Source organism: Phoenix dactylifera, chromosome 2, assembly GCF_009389715.1.
Source record: "Phoenix dactylifera cultivar Barhee BC4 chromosome 2, palm_55x_up_171113_PBpolish2nd_filt_p, whole genome shotgun sequence".
In the NCBI taxonomy this organism is placed as follows: Eukaryota; Viridiplantae; Streptophyta; class Magnoliopsida; order Arecales; family Arecaceae; genus Phoenix; species Phoenix dactylifera.
Genome location: NC_052393.1, coordinates 24,043,849 through 24,069,208, shown reverse-complemented (window position 1 = coordinate 24,069,208; position 25,360 = coordinate 24,043,849). Strand labels below are relative to the sequence as shown.

The 25,360-nt window shown below is 37.6% G+C and overlaps 1 protein-coding gene across 4 annotated transcripts in view; it reads left to right on the top strand.

Annotated features, from left to right (window-relative positions):
- The first annotated feature begins 4,822 nt into the window (after positions 1-4,822).
- The window catches only part of LOC103717424 (mediator of RNA polymerase II transcription subunit 12), a 31,399-nt gene continuing 10,861 nt past the window's right edge, over positions 4,823-25,360 (top strand). Inside the window, exons 1-11 of one of the 4 annotated variants that reach the window (XM_039123714.1) lie at positions 4,824-5,027; positions 5,947-6,257; positions 9,916-9,975; positions 10,341-10,446; positions 13,076-13,237; positions 17,649-17,720; positions 20,299-20,352; positions 20,472-20,576; positions 21,261-21,410; positions 21,520-21,876; positions 21,997-24,317. In XM_039123714.1, coding sequence (XP_038979642.1) covers positions 6,130-6,257; positions 9,916-9,975; positions 10,341-10,446; positions 13,076-13,237; positions 17,649-17,720; positions 20,299-20,352; positions 20,472-20,576; positions 21,261-21,410; positions 21,520-21,876; positions 21,997-24,317 — 3,515 coding nt within the window. In that variant the 5' untranslated portion in view covers positions 4,824-5,027; positions 5,947-6,129. Of the gene's footprint in view, positions 6,258-9,915; positions 9,976-10,340; positions 10,447-12,069; positions 12,320-13,075; positions 13,238-17,648; positions 17,721-20,298; positions 20,353-20,471; positions 20,577-21,260; positions 21,411-21,519; positions 21,877-21,996; positions 24,318-25,360 lie in introns of those variants that run through there. The other 3 variants (XM_039123713.1, XM_008805803.4, XM_039123715.1) reach the window with 3 other exon arrangements.

The following is a 25,360-nucleotide window of genomic DNA, read 5'->3' as shown; positions in this document are numbered from 1 at the left end:
TTTTTTGATAAAGCACTTATCCGAGTGGCATTTTAAAAGTTTGCTTTTAGTACACATGGCAATACATTTGTATTGAAGAGTTTGTTTTTATCAAGAATTTATAAAGTAAAAAAGAAGCCGATTCTTTGAGATTTACAAGATTACAACTGATGTGGTCGGGGTGGGTTGCAGAATTTTTTTTCTTCGTTTTTTTTTTTCTTCCCTTATCAATGGCGGCTAGGGCTCTTTGTTGGTAGAAGGGAGGAGGAAGAAGATGGGTTGCTTGTTGAACTAGATTGGCTTCGAGGAGGATTGACCAATTAAGAAAATTTGGGCACCAATCCTAGTGGGTGGTTGAAATTGGTTGGACTCAATGTATGTAGGCTGAAGTGGAGTTAGTTGGGATTTTAATTGAAGACTCTAAGGAGAACGTGATAAGGGTTTGGGCATGAGGAAATAGACTGGTTGCTGATGTGGCAAGGTAATGGCGTGAACAAAGGGGAGGCGTGGGTCAAGAAAGAGATAAGGATGAATTGGTTATGAGAATCTCACCCAAAACTCAATCCAAATGAAGGCATGAAGAGGAGAGGCATCCTACCTTTCCTCCAGCCTATTAGCGTCGCACCAAAATAGGAAGAGTCTCTCTTCATGTAAACAAAAAAAGGGATTTTTTTCAAACACCAAAAATTCTCATTTCATTTTTCATACCTTCCCTTATATAGAGAGGGAGGTTGGCAAAGATAAGGATTATAACCAGAATTTTATTTGGACTCTTATCCACATAAGGACTCTTTTTAAAATTCAAATCTCCTAATTGATCACCTAGACAACTTGCCAATTGAGGCTTAGCCACATGTGGAAGCTCTTCTTGGCGTGAGGATGGGAGACTAGGAAGGGAATTTCAGCCACAAGTAACAGTCTTCTTCAAGTGGGACTCCATCTTGCTGCATAAAATCAAATCCAACTCCTTAGGACTCTATCCCATATGACATGTGGCCACTCCTAATTAATCAATGACTCACTCGACGCCTTGGACTCAATCTAATTAGGTGTCGAAGAGACTAACCCATTGTGAATTTAAATTACTTATTATATGGACTCAATCACACCACAACTTAGACTTAATTTTTCCTCACACAATGACTCAATCCTCTCACACATGAACTCAACCACTCAATTCCTAAATTAAATCAAGACTCTCCAACCCCTTGGACTCAATTAAATCAGACGTTGGGATAACTAAACCCAATGTGACTTGATGCTGAAAACTTGGACCCACTATAATTTGTTGCTGGAATTTTGTGGACCTAATGTGATTTGGTGCTCACCCAAGGAAGGAACTCAATCACCACATGCGCCTCCGGCTTGGGCCCATGCTCCTGCATCAACAACGTATTTATATAAATCATTACAATATGATCTATTTCCGATACTCTTAGTTCAAATTCAATTCTAAAAGTTTTATTTGACATTGTCTGATTATGTATGACATGGGTAGTAGGGCTACCCTTATGCATTTGCATGCTAATTGATCATTTGTTGGCTTTGATTGCAAATGTATATTGCCTAAACGCTAAAACATTATTTTTAATATTTAGTATCCTAAAATTTACGGGAGATATTAACCATTTGGAACTTTTTAACCTAAATAAATACATATCTCGGAGTGTAACTATTTTATCTTTGTCTACACTTGGCAATGCTATGAATATATAACATTTCTATTTATCAAGTATATAACAAGTAGTTAAATATTTTTTTGTAAAAAAAAGTAATAATTTTTTTTTTGTTTTATAAGTTGTAATGGAGCTAGATCACTTATGATGTGTTTTATATTTTAGAAAAGGCCAAATATATGTTTTAGCATTTATGCAGGCCCTCTTACATGAATATAATATACAATTAGCTGACCTTAATGTCAGTGTGCATGGGAAGAGTGTTAATTATGAATTGATAAAGTATTTTATGCAGATAAAAGAGCCAATTTGATCTTTCTCCCCACTTTGACATTAAGATGGCAATTACAACACATGTATAAGCAAAATTTTGTGCTTATTAGGAAAGTAGAAAAGCAATACAAATTTTGAGATTCATAAAAAATCAAATTATTATAGAAAAAATGACTTGGTGTCTCATATATTTTTAGGACTACTTGCCTAATTACAATATGAAAAGTTTGCTTTGATATGAACATAGTATAGTGCAACTTAGGTTGAGGTGCTACCTTTTATGCTTTTGTATACTAATTGGTCATTTGTTGGCTTTGATTGCAAATATGTATTAGCTAAACTTAGGATATTATTTAATAGCTAGCAATGTAAAGATCAAGGGAGGTTTTTCAGTACAAGTCTAAAAATCAAAGAATAGACTTTAGTGCAAGGGAGGTATATATAAGCATGTACAGTCTTTTTTTTTATCAAGTATATAAAAAGTAACCAAATAGTTTATAAGTTGCAAACTTTGTGAAGTTATCTTTTCATAATAAAGCCAAATATGTGTTTTTAGTATTTCTTCCCAAGCCTTTTCATATGCGGGTGTTATACAACTGAATATTTAAATATGAATAATATATATGAAGGGTACCAAGCGGCTAAGTTACTAAAGTCTTTTGTATAGATATAAGAGAACTACTTTCGATCTCTCCCACACTGATATTCAATTAGACTTCTATGGACCATAGTTCTTATAATATCAGACAAAAGAACAACACTGCCATATGATATGGTATCTTTTCATTTAGTTCTACTCTTGTCACACTAATCTTTTTATAAATTACATACTTTATTCTCAACTCTACTGAGAACCCTCCGACTTCACAAAATCTTATTAAATTGCATGCCCTAATACAAAAGATATTTACTCCATTAAAAAGTTATATATTATGTCCAATTGAACACCATCATAGTTTTTTTTGCAAGCAAACAAATAAAAACATATTTATTTCTATGAGGATACTTTTTTTTTGCTTAAGAAAAGGGGAAGGGGGAAGAAAGGGATAAGCCCACCTCCGCGTAGCAGCCCCCACTGGGCCTCCATCCCGCTAGGAGAATGTTTGATGCAGGCAGAAATGACCGTGTGTTGGGCACGCTGGCCGGTTTTACTCATACCCTCCCCACCCATGGGCCCGGTTCGTTATCCCTCTGGGCTCCGGCACGGTTACCTTTCGTGTGAGTACGTCACATCTAGCATCAACAAGGCTACCAGTGGACCAATAAGTCCTCCCAAACCACGTGTCCGAGCAGGAAGCATCCGGTCTTCACAATTTAATCGATGTCCGTATGTTTTGAACTCGGAACCACTTGATTAGAAGTAAGGCCTAATTCTACTGAGCTACCACTTCAGTGGCTTTATAAGGATACTTTAAGGAGAAAAAATTACTTTAAGGAGAAAAATTTATACAAAACGGTCACTTGCACTAATAGAAGCCCTGCCACCATTACGAGCCAATCTTCCCTTGCCCATACCAGTTAAAACTACAGGACTGTCCGTTGGGTCACCACAAATGGTCCTTTGCGTAATTTTCCCAGCCAAACAGTGCCCCATGCTGTGATATTCCTAGAGGACGGAGGGCAATTTGGGAAAAAAAGAAGCCCCCGAATATTTTTCCATCGGGTAGTTCTATATACACCCCCCCCCCCTATTGCTCAGGACACCCCCCAAAAATTAAAAAAAAATTAAATACTCTCTACACCCCCCCATTTGCTAAGGACACCCCTAAAAAATTAAAAATTCCTAAATTACCCCCCACCCTCCCCACCCCCTCACCTAAATTGCTCTCTACACCCCCCAAACCCCCCCACCCCGCTCTTCCCCTCCAAAACACCCGCCGGCTTCTCCCTTCCGCCCAAAAAACCTCGCCTCAAGCACCTCGCCGGCGGCCAAACCCCCTCCGTCTCCCCCTTCTCCCTCTCGTCGCCGGTCGGTGCATTGCACCTCGCCAACGCCCAAAACCCCCCCGTTCCCCCTTCTCCCTCTCGTCGCCGGCATTCTCCCGATCTCCGACCACCTCGCCGGCTTCTCCCGGAACCACCTCCCTGGCCATCTCCCGAGCAACGAGCACCTCGCCGGCGCCTCCACGACCACCTCGAGGTAGCTCCCCCCCCGCCTCCAGTGCTCCGTTCGGCACTGGATCGCCGAACAGAACCCTTCTGTTCGGCTGAACAGTGCCGAACAGAAGCCTTCTGTTCGGCAACCCTCAACCGAACAGAAGCCTTCTGTTCGGCTGCACAGTGCCGAACAGAAGCCTTCTGTCCAAGATAATCTTGGACTAGAATACATGGATTTATCCCTTCTGTTCGGCACTGTGCAGCCGAACAGAAGGCTTCTGTTCGGCACTGTGCAGCCGAACAGAAGGCTTCTGCTCGGTTGAGGGTTGCCGAACAGAAGGCTTCTGTTCGGCACTGTGCAGCCGAACAGAAGCCTTTTGTTCGGCGATCCAGTGCCGAACGGAGCACGAACCATGAAAAAAAAAATTTCGAAACAAGGTGGAACACGTACCTTTGCGGCCGATTCTTCGTCCCAAATCACTAGTTGCTTGTCCATGCTTCGAATGGGGCTTAAATCTCCTTCAAAGATCGCCTAAACGATGTAAATGGATCGAGGGGTTTAAGGGGGGTTTGAGGGGGGTTTTTTTTTTTCTTTTCAAAACGAAACGGAGGAGGAGGAAGGGGGGTGTATGAGAAAATTTTAAGGGCAATATGGTAATTACACTAAAGGTTAGTTTGGGTATTTTTTTTTGGTTTTTGGGGGGTGTCCTGAGCAATAGGGGGGGTGTATATAGAACTACCCTTTTCCATCCCGTTATTTATTCCCTAGATCCCTTCCCTCCCGTCTCCAACGACACGGAAAAGGGCCTCGCACGCACACACGTTAATGCACTCCATTATTTTATATACTTCCTCTCGTCCGAAAAAGAAGAGTCAAACGCCCTCGTTCGTTTTCTTAATTATTCCCCTATTCTAGGGTTCGCGAGATTCCACGGCTCGCGAAACTCTAGTTCTCTGACCCTTAAGAGGAGGGTGTGGAACCCTAGCTCGTCAAGGAATCGGGTGAGCTTCCTCGGTTTGCCTCTTCTTTTTCAGTTTCAGGGCTTTGGCAAGATTCGATCTTGGGGGTTGTTCCGGGGCGGATTTGGGATCTGAATGTCGGAGTCCGGTTTTTGGTTCTGGGTTTGGAGGAAATGGAGTCGTCTCTTTATGCAAAGCTAGGGTTTTTGTGGGTTGGGTTGGTGGATTGTTTGTTCTCGTGGTTTCTTTGTTTGGAAGTATTCTTGTAGAGGCAGGTTTTAGTGGGTAGGAATTGTTCTAGCACTGGAAAGTGTTTTAGTTTGAACTGCGCTTTGAATGATTGACTGGGATTCTTCTTTCGTTCTGCTAGAAAGATGGCGAGATCGTGAGCTTGAGCCTGTTTGCTTGCTGTTATGCTCTGTTTATCAATTTTTGATGCTCTGGAACTTAAGTTTCTGGTAGAATGATCTTTTTACTAAACACCGTTGCCATATGTTGCTAGTCAATTTATGTTACTTAATTGATCTGTTGTAATAATGCAGTGATTTGTGAAAAGCTTGCATTTCTTTTTTTTTTTTGGGGATCAAGGGGATAGTTTTAGAAGGGGCTGCAACTATTCTGTCGGGGATCCAACTGGGCAGTCAGACGTGTTGCTAGTTTGGTGAACTTGCAGTTGATCGGTGATGGCTAGATACTTTTGCAATATAGTTTGTTGCTCCACGTCTTCCGTTATCTTTTGGTGGGAAAGACATTAGTTCAAATTGTGATATGGTGATTGGGTTGGCCATTGCACAAGCGACCCTAGAGAGGTGGCATTTGTTGGGGTGATTTGAGCTGCCTCGCAGGGCTGTTCATAGGGGTTCCGGCATTGGAATATTCATTATTTAATTGAAGTAACTTGTGAGCGTCATCTATATATTCTCCATTGGCATTGACTCAACTCATGCACCTGCCTGGACAGTCACTGAAGACCTCGATTGTTACTAAGAGTGTACAAGACCAACTCCTGCTCTGTTATCTTATACCAAGGCTTGATTCCAATGATTCATGGTCAGATATAACTCTGTTTTATGGTGGACTGTAATATATACTGTCCAGATCAGCTCTGATATTGGAAGCAGTATGCCAGTAATCGTGGGAAGAGATGCAAAGATATTCTGCTGCCAGTTGTGGTGGTGGAGTTAATAACAGTGCCATTAGTGGAGCATCTTCTAGGGAAAATGCTAGGGCTGAGTCAACCTTGTCCACTTCGAACTTTACCTTGAATACAAGGTGATTCTTGTCTCATGCTTTCTCAGTTTTTTACTTTTTTGCTGCTGTTTGATTGTTTATGATCACTCTTGCTTGCTTCAGTATACTTCTCAAGTCATATTTTCTGGTAGGTGGCATGTTTAAATAGTTTTTTTTGATGATACTTTTGGTAATGCTGGTCCTAGAATAGAAGAGTGCAATACTTTACTTTGACGAGAGCAACTTTGAAGCTGGTCTCTTTCCATGATAACACTTATGGTAATGCTTCTCCTAGGATAGAAAATGTTGTAGTTTTGAAAAGAGAACAATTATGAAGCTGATCTCTTTTTGACTTTACCTATTGCTTATGCTTGTGCCAATGTATGCACATGCCGACTGGTTGATGCAAGAGTGCGTGGGTACAAATTTTAGTTTTTAGGGTTTGGAGCATGACATTTTATTGAACAATGATCCAAATTTGATGCCACAATGAAGCGCAAAGGTGAACTCGTGTTACCATAGTGTTTGCAAGGCATCCATGTGTTTTAGGTAAAAGGATGTGTTGAGCACCCATGAAAATGTCATTTAGAAACTTAATCCTATTCCTTGGAGGACTAATTACGTTCAAATTTAACATCATATATTGTCTTCTTATAATGGATCTAGGTATATTTGCTTTCTATTTTTGCATCTTCAGTCTGTGGCCCTTTCCTGTAAGTAATATGAAACACCACCCCCAATATGACGGTTTGTAAGATGTGTGAAATTGGAGCATTGAACTTTCATCATTCTTTAATGGTTTATAGAGTGTTTCCACATCCCTAGTGGTGTGGTTGGTTTAAGTAATATTCATAAGGAAGAGCTTTCAGAGAGCATTGTCAGAAAAGCTATTATAGTGAAATTACTTATAGAAAACAGATGTTTTTCTTTGGTGTGCAATGGAGGAAAGTGGTGAGGGAAGGATAAAATTAGAAGAGAACTTGATTTTGGTACTGCTGTTAGTTGGATTAGATTTAGATTATTCAAGATTGGGTAATTGCATTCTATTGGATAAAATTAAGTCAGAGCTTTCATAGTTCAAGATCAAGCAATTTGGGCATCAAATCTATTTTTGGGACTAGACCCTGGAGTCGAAAGATCTAGCTTTGGGTTTGGGTTGCGCTCAAGTCTGGTTGCCTAGCATAACATTTTTTTTAATGCAAAATTATACTCCATACTGGACACATTCAAGGTTTTCGAATGCTATTTCTGATTTCTAGTCATATAAACCCAACTAGGGTTATGCTTCTATACATTTGAAATGCACTTATACTAAAAATTCATGAAACCTTTTAAGGCTTTTTAAAAACACATTTTTAGAAACATCCAACATGATGATTTTTTGTTCTACTGGTGAGGTCTGTAAGTACTATCTCCACACCAATCAACAATCAAAGTGCTGAATATGTAGGTTTGAGGACCTGAAATTTGTTTGGAAGCCTACATCCTAAGTATGGATACAAAGAATGCCTCTTGTATCAAGTATCAAATCCTTTCTTTCCATTCTATGATAGCTTATTTCTTGATATACTTTGATGACGAGTGCATTGCAAGTTAGTCACTAGTTACACATGGGATGGTGTTGTTCTATTTATTTTTATTGTTGCACAATTTTATTGTGTTGATATAGCCTTACAAGCGATGTCCTAGATGAAAATTAAATTGCACAGCCATGTGTGCTACTACATCCTTGACAAGAAATGTTTGATAATGCACCAAACATCAAAAGTAAACTAGGAAGCTAGACCTATTAAAATTATCAAAATTAATATCTTTAACCACCAGGCCAGCAAAAAAAAAAACTTTATTGTCTTTTCTTGTCCTTCACCTCATTTATTCACTTCCTCTTAATCCTACCCCTCTTCCTTGTTTTCAAAAATGAGTGGTGGTAAAGTGATTGCAGTCACCACCACTAGAGAAGTGGAGATGCGAAAGGAGAAATACTAGTTGAAGTTATTTTGATTTGCTACTATCTCTCTATCTCCATGCCATTTGGATCTCTCGTTATAAGCACTCCCTTAACTCACCAAATTTTGCTTTTCTGCTTGGATCTCTTCATCCTTTTCTTTCTTTCGATCCTTTTATTGGCGTAAATTGTGACACAATTATTGGTACAAGTATTAGCATGGCCAGTTGTATTGTATAAATTAGGCCATTGCCCCACATCAGTAGTTGCGTTTTAAAATGGAAGATATTTGAATTATATGACATAAACAAAACACTTAAATTTAGAGTCCAAAAGGTGTCAGCTTATAATTACAGAAAATTATAAGGTTGCTTAACTAGGAATGGCAAGCTTATGATTCGACTTGCTCTTCTAGTTTTGTTGTTTTCTGTCATAGGCAAAAAACCTTTGTTTTTGTCAGAGTATTGCTTCTAATGAATTTATGTTATAATAACACTCTTTTACTTGATGTTTTTTTTAAGAAATGTGCCTTTGTTAGCATTTTTAACTAATATTTTACGAGGCATTGGTAAGGAAATGTGCTTGGATACGCATTCAGGAATCTAGAATAACAGATAAAAATTCTTTAACTGATGTGGATGGAACCTCTAAAAGGATTTGAAAGTATTTGCATGAGAATGGAAGGCAGTCCTTAATAGGAAGAATTGGTGTAAGGGTTTGTAAAGCTGAACTCAAAAAAATAGTTAAAATGATTGTTGATGGTTAAAGCAGATGATATCTACAGTTTGCATGGGTCAGGTTTAATTTAACAAAATTGTAAAACTTGGTTGTTGGTTGATTTAACACTTCAAATAAGAATCAAGCTATTAGTGACAGCAGAACCATGATAACTCGCTCAGGATGTCAAACTATGCAGACATATGTTAGAACTCTGTGCAACATATAAAAAATGTTTGGCACCTTAGGTTGGTGTAAAATTACTGTACAATACACTCAATTCAGCACTTCTCTGAGATTGCTGTTTAATTACAGGCCTACTAGGTCCGTGCACTTCCTATCATGGCAGGAAAGTATGGTGAGAAATAGTACTAGGGAGTTAATGATGGTGGCAAAATGATAAATACTATTAAGTTCTCTTGCTTGTGAACAGTGCATATGTTGCAGTCTAATTATTGGCCATGTAAATAGTCCTTGGGAGTTAATGATGGCGACAAAATGATAATCATTATTAAGTTCTCTTGCTTGTGAAACAGTGCATACGTTGCAGTCTAATTATCAGCCATGTAATTTAGTCTTGTTGCGTAAGCGTCATTGAGTCCTTTTCAATATAAGTAAAATGGCCCAGTGGCTCAACCACATGTGCTTCATTAGTTAGATTTCTTCATAATCATTTCTTGCCCTAGAATGTTTTCCTCTTGTGTATTTTCTACTCACATATGACGGGACCTCCATTAGCATGAAACTGTTGGTCATGTGGTGATGAATATTTTTACATTACAGAAGATAATGCTGGTAAACTTAATAGTACATGTTTTTTAGTTCCTTGAACTTGTATGTAAATGCATGCCCAATGACATTATATTCTAACTCATACATGGACATCTTGTGAATAGCTAGGTGAAGCTGAAAGTTCATTTCAGTGGTGTTTATAATTGAAGAAAGCCATTTCTACTTTTCTCAATATATTTCTACCTTTCTTCTCCAAGGTTGTTGTTGTAAATCATTACTTAAAATTTCTGACACTTGTTTTTGCAGGCGACAACCACAACTATCCTCTTATAAGCTAAAGTGTGATAAAGAACCACTCAATTGCCGGTAAACTTTGCACCTGAAAATAAAATCACATTAGATTGGTATTTTTGTTGGGAGAGACACTTCTCATTATTGACTATGTTGGATAATTTCTTCCATCATAAATATCTCTTTTCCTCTCTGCCATTTACTTACGTTATCCTGTGTTATGTGCTTTCTCTCTCACCTTTTAGCTACAAAGTGAACTAATAAATCATTTTCACATTTTTCACATAATCATGTGCCTGTGTTAGTTCCATTCGCTCTGCTTGCTGATGCAAAATGATCTTGAGAATTAGCGTTTTTGCAATATTATGCCTGCGACTATACCTGTTTTTATTTATATGAACATTATATTCTTTCTTATAATTCTTAAAACTCTTCCGTAGACTTGGGCCACCAGACTTCTATCCCCAAACCCATAACTGTCCTGAAGAGACATTAACAAGAGAATATCTACAATTTGGATATAAAGAGACTGTTGAAGGAATCGAGGTGAGTTCTCTTTATCACTTTTCTTTTGTTTTTTATTTTTTAAATTTTGTTGGGACACCAGCATAGCTTTACCTTATTTTACTACTTGAAATGTTTTGTTTTCTTTCATCTCTTCCCTATTTATATACTTTTGTGTAATATCGAGACTTTCTCATTCTTTTTTATGCTAACTTGTTGGATAACTAGGAAGGGAAGAGTTGTGGAATCGGAGCCATCTTTCTACTTTGAACTTGATTAGCAAGGTTGCCTTTCTTTGCTATTTTGACATTAAGATAAAATTGTTAGTTCAAGCTTGTCACGCCCCAGATCCAGAATATGACTCCGCCATGCTACCATGGTGTTACAGCCCACGATAACACGAAGCCAACTATAACAACTTAAATCCGATTCCTACAAAATATAACAAAGAAAAGATCCAAAGTCTCCCGTCAATTAAGTCAAGAATAAGTTGCTGGTAGAGAGTTTCTAAATGCAAAATTAAAATGTTCAAAATCCCATAATCTCAAAATCCACAAAACATCAACTACAAGTCCATAATATTATTAATCATCTAATAAACTAATAATCTGCTACAAAAGCCTCTGAGCTAGCATAAATCCCAAGCTTGGATCACTCTTAGCTCCTAGCGGCTTTACTCGTTTGAAATGATAAAAAAGAAGAGCAAGTTACACATCTCAGTCAGCCTTACACTACCTTACCAGATCATGCATAAATTTTAGAGATAATAACTTCCATTTATTTCATATTAACAATATAATAAAGCAAGTCATAAAATCAAGGGGTTTTTTTGCGTACATAGCCTCCTAAAAATTGGAATTTGCGTGAATACCCTTCTAAAATTGATATTTGCATGTATATCTTCATCAAACACTTATTTTGTATGTATACCCTTTTTTTTTTGCGTATCTACCTAGGACATCTAACGTCATTAAGAAATTAGCAGTTTAAAATTGAAATGACAAAAATACTGTTAGCGGGTAAACGTGCAAAAAGAAACGTTTATAAGGGTATGCATACAAATAACAATTTTGGAGGGTATTCATGCAATTTCATATATTTAGAAGGGTATACATCCAATTTTTTTTTTTAAATTTTGCATAAAGATCCTTCTAAATATTAGAATTTATGTGCATGTATACCCTTTTAAATATATGAAATTACGTGAATGCCCTCCAAATTGATATTTATGTGCATGCCCTCACAAAACACTCTTTTTATATGAATTTCTTTGACATAGCGATTTAGCTAATGTGATTAGCCAAAATCATATTTATTTAAATTAAAAATTAATTAAAATTATAATGTCTCTTTTTATTTCTAAAGCCGGTAACATGTTAATAGGTCTCATTAAAAACTAATATCTCTACCGTTTTTGAAATTTTTTTCAGTTTCTTTTGACTCTCGTTCACTTCTCTGTTCGGAATCAAAACCATTCCCTTGACTTCTGTCTCCACCATAGACAACCATTCATTATATCTTTTTTTACATGAAGATGGTCATGTCCTGCCTTTAGCTTTATGAATTATTTTAAACAAGGGTTGTGAGAGATTTGCAGTATTTATCTTTTAGTGTATAAGATTTGTAATGTTTATCTTGTAGAGTTAGAAAATTTCTCATGTGTAGGCTGATGGCTGATTTAAAATTACTATGACAAGATGGGCCTCATATACTAGATCTTTTCTTCTTCAAGAAAATTGAAGCTCCAAAGAAAAGTGGCTTAAGGTACACAATATAAGGGCTGATCTTCTTCCACATGGCCATGGAGGTTGTTAATAAGTCTGAAGTGTTTGGGGCTGATTGATGTTGGTCTTCCACCCATGAGCATAGTAGTAGCAAGAAAGCTTGATCATTGCAATCTATCGTGTGCCTTTAGGTGATTCTAGCCTTTTTCTATGTTCTAATACATGCCCTCATATATGCATCTATAACAATAAATATTATAAGCTATGTTTCGATGAAATAAGATATAGTGACTATTATAAATGAAGAAGAATAAAGTAGAATAATCCATGATTAGTGAAAGAACTTTCATAACTCGTTTTGTTATCTAATTGTCAAATCAATATTTTCTTAAGCAATATTTTTATGGAAAACATTGAGGAGCAGGCACTAGACAAATCCGAGTATTAAAATTGGTTGAAATAAAAAAAATAAAATTAAATTTTTTTGCATGCTAACCCTCCTAAATATGCGAAATTGCATGAATATCTTCGCAAAGTATTATTTGCATATATACTTTTATAATTTTTTTTGCATATCTATCTATTAAGGATATTTCAGCCATTTTTAATTTTAAACCACTAATTTCTTGACAACGTTAGATGGTGTGGGTACATATGCAAGAAAAAAATGAAGGGTTTACATGCAAAACAAGTATTTTATAAAGGTATACATGCAAATATCAATTTTAGTATGGTATTCATGCAATTTCAATATTTAGGAGAATATGTGTGCAAAAAACTCTAAAATCAATTATGCTTTCACATATGCTTTAACTATACAAATTTCATAAATATGATTCCAAGTGTAATAAATAACTAGAGTCATAAAATATTTGCCATTTAGCCTTATCATATTATAAAATAATACTCTCACGCATAATGCTAAGGTCACTTTGTGCTTGTGTTAGGGCAATAATCAACTAAATATCACAATATGCCAGGAAGACTATATGCCAACTATTACAACCTGCTGGTGGGGTTGCATGCCAACTATTACAACCTGCTGGTGGAGCCGTATGCTAACTATTACAACTTGTTGCCAGGGCCAAATGCCAACTATTATAACCTTGGTGGGGCTGTACACAGCTATCTGAGAGCCTCTAATTATATTTTCTTGAAATGAATTTTCTTAGGTCATTTCTTCTTAATGCATGTGTTTTTAAAAGATTAGAGATAGATAGGTTGAAAGGCATTAAATGGCATTACAGAGTTTATGGTACATAAACTGGTTATTAACAATAAAGTATTCATGTAACCATTCTTTTTATGACAAAATACAATTTTTATTATATCATATGCTTGATCCTTCATTTAACAGAACTTTAGAATTGTTAATGTTAAACATCATTTATAATTTTTACAAAGTCTTAAATATTGAAAATAACCACTAAGGAGTGTCGGGGTTACTTACCTCTTTTCGCCTTGAAACCTCAAAAATTCAATTAAGCGAAACAACCAAACCTATTCAAAGCCATTTAAAGCCCAACTAATTCATATTCAGCAACTTTAAGGGTGGTAAAATTTCAAAAACAACGACTGATAGGACCGGGTAGGTCAGATTTAAGTGACTTAATCGGTGGATCAAGAAGCAGAAACTCAATCAGAATGAAGATTGTATGATAGGGATTGCTCGTGATGAGTTTCAGGGATGCTTAATAAAGGTTGGGGTGAGGGGGCAGCACGCTCCTTGGTACCCAGGTGGTTTAGGGTCCCTTTATCGAGACCAACTTGGGTCCATATAAAAGGAGTACGGGACCCTCCACTAGGATCCATAGGTCCATATAGAAAGAGAGAGAGAAGAGAGGAGAGAGAAAGTAAAGGGAGTGAAGAGAGAAATAGAGGAAAGAGAGAAAGAAGAGAGAAGAGATGAGAGAGAAAGATGAAAGGGAAATATCCTTTGTGGCCTCCTCAAAACAAGGGAAGAAAGGAGGAGGACTTGTGGTTGGAGGGTGGCGATGGCTTTTTTTTTTTTTGGGGGGGGGGCGTGTTTTGAGACAACTATGAGCAACGACAAAAGGCCAGTGATGACGGATGTCAAGTGGAAGAGAAGGAAAAGAATAAAAAAAGGGGAGGGTGACAGGGTGTTTGAATCATGATGGAGGAAGGCCAACGACAGTAGTAGCAAAATCGGTTAGAGGACCGGCCTCCAGTAATGGTTGCGACAGTAGTGATGCCAGCTATGGCTGATGGTGGAAGCAAGCAAAATAAGAAAAAAAAAGAAGAGGAAGCAAGGGAGGAATTTATCGGCAAAATGCGATGATTTCTTGTTGGAATTCAAGGTTAATAGCGGCAACCCCAATGTGAGAATGGTAGGAAGGGTGAGTATTGGAGAGGGGAAGAGGTGATAACTTGGTTTTTGGCAAACTCAAGTGAGAAAAAGAGAGAAAAAGAGGCACTGCTCGATAGTGGAGGGTCGTGAAGGGGAGATGGCGTCTTTTTATACATGAGCCCTTGGGTTTTGCTTGAGTTTGGTGGCCCTAGGACTCCAATTCCTATTTGGAGTCCGCTAGGAAGAAGACACCCATCGGGGAATCTACTGCTACGCTAATACGCGCAAAGCACGTGCTCGACCGTGGTGGGGTGGGGGGCTTTGGTTGAGTGGATCGGCCCAAGCCGGTTCAGGAGGTGGGGCCTCGCAAAGGTGGTAAAAACGTGTGTTATAGAACACTAACTAAATGTAGTAGAAGTGCATGAAAGCCATAAGGTGGCCAAGAAAGAATTTAAGGAGGAGGTATGAGAGGTTAGATTCAAGGCATACAAAGAGTTAATATCATAAGATAGAAACTAAGGTTGAGGAGAAAGATATCAATAAGATTGTAACACTAAAAGAATTGAAAATTAGAGACTTGACTTGTGTAAAATGCATCAAAGATGAATATCAAAAAGTTTTGGTAAAGAAGGACGAGATCAAAGAAAGATAGAGAAGTTATTTTGATAAGCTATTCAATAGAAGTAATGAAGACGATTTAGGATGCTTTACTAGTCATAGTGATGATAGCAATGTTAAGTATATACGTAAAATAAGAGTATTTGAAGTAAAGAGGGCTATGAAAAATTATGAGTTTGTCTTTCGGAGAATCAAAATACTTTTGTTCGCTAAGTTTGTAGAGGTTGCTATTGCTTCATCAGAAATTGTGTAGTTTGTGGATGGGAGTGACTTTTAATGGTGGTAATCAATCATAAAATAGTTGATCTTGTGTAGTAGTTCTTAGAAGTTGTTGGTTAAGGCCTAGGGTAATACTCTTGTGGTTTGATTGGATAAAAAATATAGAATATGTTCTGGTAACAACTTTATTTCTCCTTCGAAGGATGAAGCCTTACAGACAACTATGATGAATCAGATGGGGTATGTGTAGAACCATGGTTAGCAGAACCGTACCGAGCCGCTTGTTTTGGGGCGTATTAAGTCGTACCAGCAGTGGACTGGGACGATTCCGACAACCAAAACGAGAAACTAGTGAGAGAGGGGGAGAAGGAGAAGGAAAGAGAGAAAAAGAAAGAGGGTGGCGGTCAGCCGGTGGAGGGCCGGGGAGCCGTGCAAAGGGGCAGAGGAGAGGCTCCACCTTTGGTTTTCATGTTTTGTTTGAAACAGGGCCTGAAGGGGTTTCTTTTTATTTTTGAACTTTTTAAGTGAAATCGACAAACTCCTTGCCGACTTCACTTAATTTTTTCAAAAGTTTTGCTGGCTTTACTTAAAAACTTCGAAAATAAAAAAGGCCTCCTCCGGGACCCTGTTTCAAATGAAACAGGGAACTAGAGGTGGAGCTCCTTCTCCGCCCCTCCGCTCGGCTCCCTGGCCCTCTGCCTTCCTCTCCCTCCCCCTCCCTTCCTCTCTCTACCCCTCCCTCTCTCCTCTCTCTTTTTCTCTCTCCCATTCTCCCTCTCCTCCGCCCTCTCTGCTGTGTTGGGATGCACTCCGCCGGCCTCCGCCGGTCTTCTCCTTCTCTCTCCCTCCCTCTCTCCCCCTTCTCTTTTTTTCTCTCTCTCCCATTCTCTCTCTCTTCTGCCCCCTCTACTATGTCACTACGGGCTTGGCATGGAACAAGATGGGAGTGTACTGAACCATGCCACCGGGCAACCGGTCCGGGCTCTGGTTTCGGCACAACAATCCTTGTGTAGAACCATATATGAACTATATGTAATACAATCTGTGTAGAATGTAGATGTACGAAAGTAGTACATATTTTGCAATTATACACGAATGAACCAATATGAATATCTTTGGGTTTAAGCATTTGATGACCTGAAATCAGTATCCCATCATGCTAAGCTTCTTGACTATTAAACGTGTAATTTGCATTATTAGTACTACACTAATCTTTTTATGATCAATTTTTTGGGTTTCTTTTTTTTTTATAGTATTCTTACATATTCAAGTTCTTCAGTTGCTTTGGTATCCTCAAGATGGTTTAATATATGCTCTGTTGGTGGCTCTTGCAGCTATGGCAGTATTTTTCCCTTTTGCATCGTGTTTATAAGAGAACAAGTCTGCTAAGTATTGGAAGTATGTTGATTCTTTGTTAAAAGCCAAACAAAGTAGTCTAGCTGGTTAGGAACCTTTTCTAGTGTTCTCTTCCTGCAACGTCATAGCATTAATTTACATGTCATATATCATTCTGGTGCCGCTAAATATTTCATGGAATTGGAGATGTGTATTTTGTTGAATACTGGACAGGTGATATGAAGAGTCATTTAGGCTTCTATATGTCACAATATACTATAGCCCAAACACTATTATAATGTTTTAATTTTTATTACATTTTATCAAACAAAAGATAGTTAAGCAAGTGAAGAAAGATATGAGCAATGGAAGCCTTCACCTAGATTGTTTCATCGATGCTTCTTTTGGTCATTGATCCTATTGCAGGCATCTTCTTTGGTAAACAAGTTACAAATTCTATCCATGTTTTTGGATAAGACAGTATTTCTAAGTCAATTGTCTAAATGATATGTAAAATTCTGCAGCAAAAAATAGTAAATCTGCAGAATCATTACTCAAAATTATTTGTTGGCAACCCATTCAAAATATATAATTTGATCCAATCTAAGCCAATTGACATATTCTGCCAGCATATTCACATAATGATGTTGTATATTTACCTGTGGTATTGTTTTATGAATTGTTGATTGTGTAGCCATAAAAAATTGAATGTTGTTAAGCAGAACTTGTAAACCTTCTGTTATGCTTTATTGGAGGCTTTTTTTAAGAAATTTGTCAGCATGCAAAGTATATTCTCAAAATGTTTATTTAGTTCTTGGTTCAAGTATTAATGTTGTTATCTGCATTTCTGATCTGCATATTTGCTTAATCATGCTTCTAACCTAGCATGTGTGCCTTAATATGCTATGCTCCATTTATCATATAATTTGTGGTTGACCGATTTTCTTTTAGGTTGTAGTTTATTTCACATTTCATTTTCTTGTGATTGTGCTTGAACCCTTTGGGCATATTTATGGCGTGTGTTTCTTTTTGGATGTTAGGAAGCTAGAGAGATTGCATTGGCTCAGATTCCAAATTTTTTAAAACCTGAGTTGATCGTAAAATACAAAGAGGTAATCTTATCTTTGATCAAACATTAATGTTGAATGCATAATTTTCTGAAAAGTTCTTTTGGTGAATTTAGTTCCTCAAGCTCAAATTACATAATATTTTATCTATTCTGAATTGTAAAATAATAGAATGACTATCTTGTCTTTTTTGGTTTGATTTTATTTTGTTGAGAGTAAAAAGATGGAATAAACGCATATGTACAATCAAAATCAAGGTGCTGGTGAAAGCAGTCTCAGTGATGCTGTGAAACCCTTGCCCTTCAGAAGAATTAAGAGAAAAATGTCTTTCATTTATTTGTATCATAATTATTTATTTTTAATGTGTTGGAAGTGCAAGAAAGCTGTGGTTGGTTGTGGGTGGTTTGGTTGAAAGATTGTACTATGGGCTATTTTCTGGTGCATATGGAGTGAAGACTCTGTTAGGTAGAATAATGAGTAAATGAGAGACAGTATCCTCCTATATGGCTTTTGAAATTCTTCAAAGCCCAATATACCAATGAAACTACCAAGAAGACCGGCAAATACTGTTACCATAGACCTAGAAATGGAATCATGGTCTACATTTAGGGGTCCAAGTGGATTTGCTTGGTTTAATTAGTGGCATGAGCTTCCTGGTGCAAATTGATTTCTGGCTCGTGATGCATTCTTGGTTCCTTCTTGTTGCTAAAGGGTTTTGGGTTGGGTTTAGTCTAATCCACCCTTGGTTTTCTTCATGTCCGAATAATTAGCTCTAGACTCATCTACTTGGATAATTTAGGTAGCATTTGGCATCACTTATAGTTTTCAGCTTTTGTTTTCTTAGAAACCAAATGCAATTATTAGTTTACAACTTTACACTGTAAATAACAGATAGTGATGGATAGGGACAACAAGTTTTAAGTAATGCTGTTTCATTTGAGTTAGTTAATCTTATACATGATTCACTATATAGTAATGAACAAGATGTTGGATTTTTAAAGAAAGAATTAATTAGTGCATACATTGTTTCCCTAAATCATTGTCTTTAATCATACTTCTTGATCAATCATTTCTCAAGCTACTTTTCTGTGGAAGTCCTTTGACCAAATGACGTTAATTGATCCATAAGCTACCCCATTCTCGTAATGACACAGTTCACTAATTCAATTTAAAGAAAGAATCAGAAAAATTATTATTGAAAAGTCTGCTGTCTATGATTAGAGATCCATGTTTGTGTGATGGTGTTTTTATGTGCATGTATCAAGGTTCTCTTTCTGTCTCTCATTCCTTTTTCTTCTTCTTTTCTTCCTTTCTTTCTTTCTTTCTTTCCTTTTTCTTCTTCTTCCCTTCCTTTCTTTTCTTCCTTGCTTTCTTTCCTTTTTCTTCTTCTTCTTCTTTCCTTTTAAACATCCATAAACCTCAATTAATCCTCAAAAACAAAAAAATTTAAAACAAAAAAAAGAAAACCAAAAAATGTTGTATTGGTACTCAACTAGTGCGCATTTGCATGCTGTGTCAGTATGGTACAGTTTGCTACTGTGCCATACAGTTAGGTATTGACGGTGCTTGGTACCAAAACAATGGAATTTGGTGGACATGATTGTGGTGGACGACGGCTGATGACCACTGATGGTGGCGTCAGAGACCAACGTAGTGGTAGTGAGACCCAATGGAAGCGGTGGTGGTGGCCATGGGTGGTTTTGGTTTTCAAAATCTTCAAAATGAGATTTTTAATTTCCCACATTTCCTAGAAATTGAGAGAGTTTCCAAAAAAAAAAAAATGAATGCAAACTGGGTTACCAAATACCCTTTCTGCCTAGATTTCTTGGTTTTTGAAAATAAAATCTGAAAACTGGAAACTGGAAATGATGCCAAACAAGGCCTTAGTTTTGTCCTTATTCACACAGGTTTTTTTTTTTTTTTTTCCGTGGCATTTTTTTTGGGGGGGGTGGGGGCTAGGTCCGGCTTTGTTAAACATTACTCCATCCCAACTAGAGAAAGAGATCTATGTTATGGACCAAGTCCAAATGGTTTATCAAAATAGGTTCCATAACAGGTGTGGACGTACCCACTTGTTCTGTTAACCAGATAGTACTCCCTTTAGAAAAGTTGATGACTCATTCTTATAGCTGTTGCTTAAAAATCCAGGAAAAATGTAGGGCTTGTTGGCATGTTTAACCTGCAGCTATAATACATATAATAATACAAAAGACTAAGTAGTACAGTGATGATGAAGGGGAATTCCATGAATTTTAGGCTTGTGCACAAAAAGGAAAAGTCGCTCCTTTATCTTAATAAAAAGAATCTGTTGAGACAGGTCATTTTTTTGGTTAAGTTAATTTTTCAAAATAGTTGCATTTGACAGAAGTAACCACTGCTAGATTAAAAGTTATGTGCTAAGCTTAGTTCTTATCTATAGCTTACAAGACTTGTCATTCTCCATTTTACCTTGTATATCCATTATCAATTAACTTGCTTCTTTATCTTAATAAAAAGAATCTGTTTAGGCAGGTCATTTTCTTGGTTAAGTTAATTTTTTAAAATAGTTACATCTGACAGAAGTAACCATTGCTTGGTTAAAGTTAGTGCTTAACTAATATTTATCATGCTGTTTTATCTTAAGGCAATACGAAAACGGCTCAGAGCTATCAATGAATCTCGTGCACAAAAGAGAAAGGTAATCTTTGGCATGTTTTGCTCCACATTGATATAAAGTCTATTTATTGGCTACTTGCTTATTTATAAATATTCTGCATAATTTTGTGAACTAATCCTTGAGTCTCTGATGTTCAACAGGCTGGCCAGGTTTATGGAGTGCCTCTTTCTGGATCTCTATTGAAACCTGGTGTTTTCCCGGAGCAAAGGTCTTGTAGCGAAGACTTCCGCAGGAAATGGATTGAGGTTTATGAGTTTGAATATGATGCTCTATTTTTTCTTTTAGCTATAACAATTTGCTGATTTTTTCAGCTTTCCATTGGCCATCAACTTCATCAATCATTATGGATTTCTAGATTTTGATCCACGACAAAGGGAATATGTTTTCACATGTTCTATTTTTATCATAAAGATTATATACTATGTGTTTTTTTGCCACAGACATATTCCAATAAATTTCAACTAGATTTCTCTTTATAGAAAAGGGCACTCTGTTGGTTTTTCCGCCTCCTCTCTTTCATTTTAACTTATTGTCTTTCTGATGTTCTTCATCGTCAGTATTTTGAATTCAAATTGGGTTCATTGTTTGGGAGCCATCATCTTGTTAGCAGTTAATCATGTTTGGCTGCAACTTGTCAGCTATTTTATTATGTTTTTTTTTTCCTTCTTTTTAGTTTTTATCTGCTTTTGCACTAGTGTTTACAAATAAATTCAATTCTTTCTTGGAATTTTGTTCATGATGTATTTTGAGTCACCATGTTAAGTTGTTAACAGTTATTCATGTTTAGCTGCCACTTATGAGCCATTTTATTTTGTCTTTTCTTTCCTTTTAGCTTTTATCTGCTTTGCGCTAGCCTTAATAATGAATTCCATTCTTTCTTGGATTTTTCATGTATTTTGAACATGCAGACTTTTCACCGTTCTGTGCAGGCTCTATCACAACATCATAAACGATTGCGTTCCTTGGCTGAACATGTTCCTCATGGTTACAGACGTAAATCTCTCTTTGAAGTCCTTATTCACCATAGTGTGCCATTTTTAAGAGCAACGTGGTTTATCAAAGTTACTTATCTTAATCAGGTGTGAAGCTACTTGAAGCTATCTGAGAACATTAGTTTGTCATCTGAATTTCTCTTCTACTTGATTGTTGCTTATCCAGTTCATGGGAATTGTGTATTTGCATTTGCAGGTTCGGCCTACCTCCACGAATGTTTCTTCTGCAGCTCCAGATAAGACACCATTATCTTGCACTGATTTATGGACCAAGGATGTTATTGGATACTTGCAACAGCTCTTGAATGATTTTTTCTCTAAAGATGGCGGTTCTTTTTCATCTTTACCTGGTAGGGATCAATCATCACAGGGTCTTATTGCTGGACCTGGACCAGCACAATGCAAAAGTGACTCTGTCCCAGCTACTCCTGATAATGAGGAACCTTCCCTGCACTTTAAATGGTGGTATACGGTGCAGCTTCTTCGATGGCATTGTTCAGAAGGATTGCTGCTTCCTTCTCTTATCATTGAGTGGGTCCTTGATCAACTTCAGGTAAGTGATAGTCTTGTCTAAGAAAAAAGAGGGAAGCCTCATTATATCTTTAACTTATTGGATCCCCCCCCTCCCAAGATCTTTGTCGGGCTTTAATGCTTGTTCAATCTATGCATTCAGGAGAAGGATTCACCTGAAGCTTTAGAGTTGCTTTTGCCTGTCGTGTTTGATTTAATAGAGAGCATTGTGATGTCACAAACCTATGTGCGGATGCTTGTGGACATAGCTGTCCGGGCCATCAATGGTCTTTCTTCCAGTGACTTGAGTTCGGTAGATAATTTAAAAAAGCAATCGCTTAATTCTGCACTGGTTCGTATCCTGCAGTACATGATTCTTTCTGTGCCTGATACTTTTGTTGCTTTGGATTGCTTCCCTCTACCATCCTGTGTGGTACCTGATTTAAATTGTGGAAATTCTGCACCAAAAGTACCTGAGGGTGTAGAGAGTGTTCGCTTTGACATGCAAGATACTTATCTTCAGTATTTGTCCTGTGGCTATACTGTTTCATCTATTCAGAAACGCGCATCTAAGCTTGCCAAAATCGTAAACCCTAGTTTTCAAGGTCATGGTGCAGCTAAAGTTGTGAAAGCTTTGGATAGAGCTTTGATGACAGGCGATCTGAAGTTTACTTATAACTCTCTCTTTGAAGATTTGTCTGATATGGCTATTGAAGAACAATGGGTTGCTGAAGTCAGTCCATGTTTACGGTCTTCTTTGAAGTGGATTGGAACTGTTGGTTTGCCTCTTATTTGCTCTGTATTTTTTCTATGTGAATGGGCGACATGTGATTATAGAGATTGCCGTACTGTCTTCCCACAGAGTCACAAATTTACAGGCGGAAAAGATTTTTCACAAGTGTATATTGCACTCTTGCTTTTGAAGCTTAAACTTGAAGACATGCGTATCTCATCCCAGTCTAAGAGTGGCAGTACATTGTTATCTAGTAGCAGTGGAAAAGCAACTTCTGTTCATGACACTTCATTAGGTGGAACATTGGTGGAAAACGTTTCGGCTGTAAATAATATGATGTTCTCTGGCAGCAGAAAGCATAAAATTGATATCTTTCAAAGTCCTGGTCCATTGCATGACATTATTGTGTGTTGGCTAGATCAGCATGAAGTTGGGAATGCTGGAGGTTTCAAACATGTTGAAGTTTTCATTATGGAACTCATTCGTAATGGCATCTTCTATCCTCCAGCTTATGTAAGGCAGCTAATTGTTAGTGGAATCATGGATAGGAATGTGACTGCTGTGGATTTGGAAAGACGAAGAAGACATCAAAAAATTCTGAAGCAGCTGCCAGGGTCCTGTTTGGTTGATGTTCTAGCAGAAGCAAAAATTGTGGAAGCTCCACTGTTATATGAGATTGTGTGTGTTTACTCAAATGAGCGTCAACTTATGCTCCGTGGACTTCTGAGTGATGAATTCAATGACATGGGCACCAAAGGTGACAGTTATCAGAGGTTTGCTCTACAAAAAAATAAGGATCATTCTGCTTCTGTAAGAGAAGGTAAGCATGTCAAAACAAAAGATGAAGCTGCTGAGCTGAAGATTTTGATTTCAACTCTTTTGCAGTTTCCTTATTCAATGCAAGTTGAAACACACCCTGAAGAATCTCAGAGGATCTTCAAGAGACGTTTAGGTTTGTTTGACATAAAAGTTCATTTGACAGAAGTGATATCTGGCTGCAAGGAATGTAGGCATGCAAAGAGGCAAAAGTTAGGTATTGAAAGGAGCTCTTCTTGTCAAGGATTTTCTTCTAACCAGTCAGATGATGAAGATACTTGGTGGGTGAGGCAGGGAATTAAATCCCGGGAGTCATTCAAGGTGGAGATGCCTCTTAAATCAACTAAACTTCCCTCAAGGGGTAGGCAAAAAACTGTGCGTAAAACACAAAGTCTAGCACAGCTGGCAGCTGCTAGGATTGAAAACAGCCAAGGGGCATCTACTAGTCATGCATGTGATAATAAAGAGAGCCGTACTCACCACAAATCTGTCAGTGAAGGTGAAGTTCCTAAAGATGTTGACTGGATGAAAACAACACATCTCAGCAATATTAGGAAGGCCATAAAGCGGCTTAGGTGGCTTGAGAGGAGATCCATATCGATTTGGTTGTTAAAAACAATCAGGCAACTTGTTGAAGAAAATGAAAAAGCTACTTCCAATGCGAGTAATTGTACTGGGATCTTTTCTGTATTGACTGATGATAGAAATGTTGTTCGATGGAGGATTGGTGAAGATGAGCTATTGTCCATCCTATGTATATTGGATGTAGCTTCTGACCTGCTTTCAGTAGTAAAGTTCCTGCTATGGTTGTTACGGAAGACTTTTGGCAGACCAAGCATTGCTGTTCATGTTGGGAGAAGTATTATGTTACCACAAAATAGAGAAAACCAAGTCTGCCAAGTTGGGGAGGCATTTCTTTTATCATCCCTGCAAAGGTATTGGATTTTATTTGTCATTGCCTAAAAATCTTGTGAATGATGCTTATCTTGATTTATGGAGAATACATTTGATCTTTTTCCTGCTTCTGTTCATAATGATTGTATGACCAAGGTCTGCTTACTTTTTTGCTTTCCTTCAGTTTTAGGCATCTATACCTGGCTGATGTGCTTTATTTAAACCCAGTGATTCTTATTCTGTTGGCAGCAGCTGTCATTATGAAATTCCTGCATTTCCATTTCGCTTCATTAACAGCATTACATTGCTTTCTTTTTTTCCCATTACAATTTTAGTGCTGTCTTGTACTTTGTTCTCACTTTTCATACTATATGTTAGGAGGCATTTGGTATCACTTTTATTGTCCTGATTTGCAAAAAATAGAAAAAGAAAAATTTATTTCTTAATTTTTAAAAGTATAAACATGTTTGATATAGTCAATTATTTTTAAAATCATAAACAAGATATTAGTGGGCCAAGGCGGTGGCGGAGAGTGGAGGCTGTAGTAGTAGTGGTGACGATGACAATGGTGGTGGGGGCACCGACCATATGTGGTGGTAGCGATAGTGGTGATATGGTAGAGGCCGTGGTGGCGACGATAATGTGGTGGAGGTGGTGGGGGTTGCGGCAGTGGTGGTGGTGGAGGCGATGGCAGGGGCTGATGTTAGAAATGATGGTGGTGGCGGTGGCGGTGGTGGGGACAATGGGGCCGGCAGCAGCGGCGGTTAGGTACCCAACGCTTATATCACTTCTATTCTTGGTACATCATGAATTTGTTCTTATGTATCAGATACTAGTTTAATGTTGCATATTTGTATATAAGCTAACTCTGATGTGTTCATCACAACTGTTACAGTTTTTTGTTGAATTGTGATTATCTTAGGATTTTGTCTCTTTGCTGTAATATAACATAGAGCAGTATGAAGTGTTAGCGGCATGTTCAGCATAACTGCCGAGGAACTTAGCACTTAGTCCTTTGTTTAACTGCCATTTTATGTTTAGCGCACACAAGGCATTTTACCTTTCTTCCCTGTAAACAGTCAGG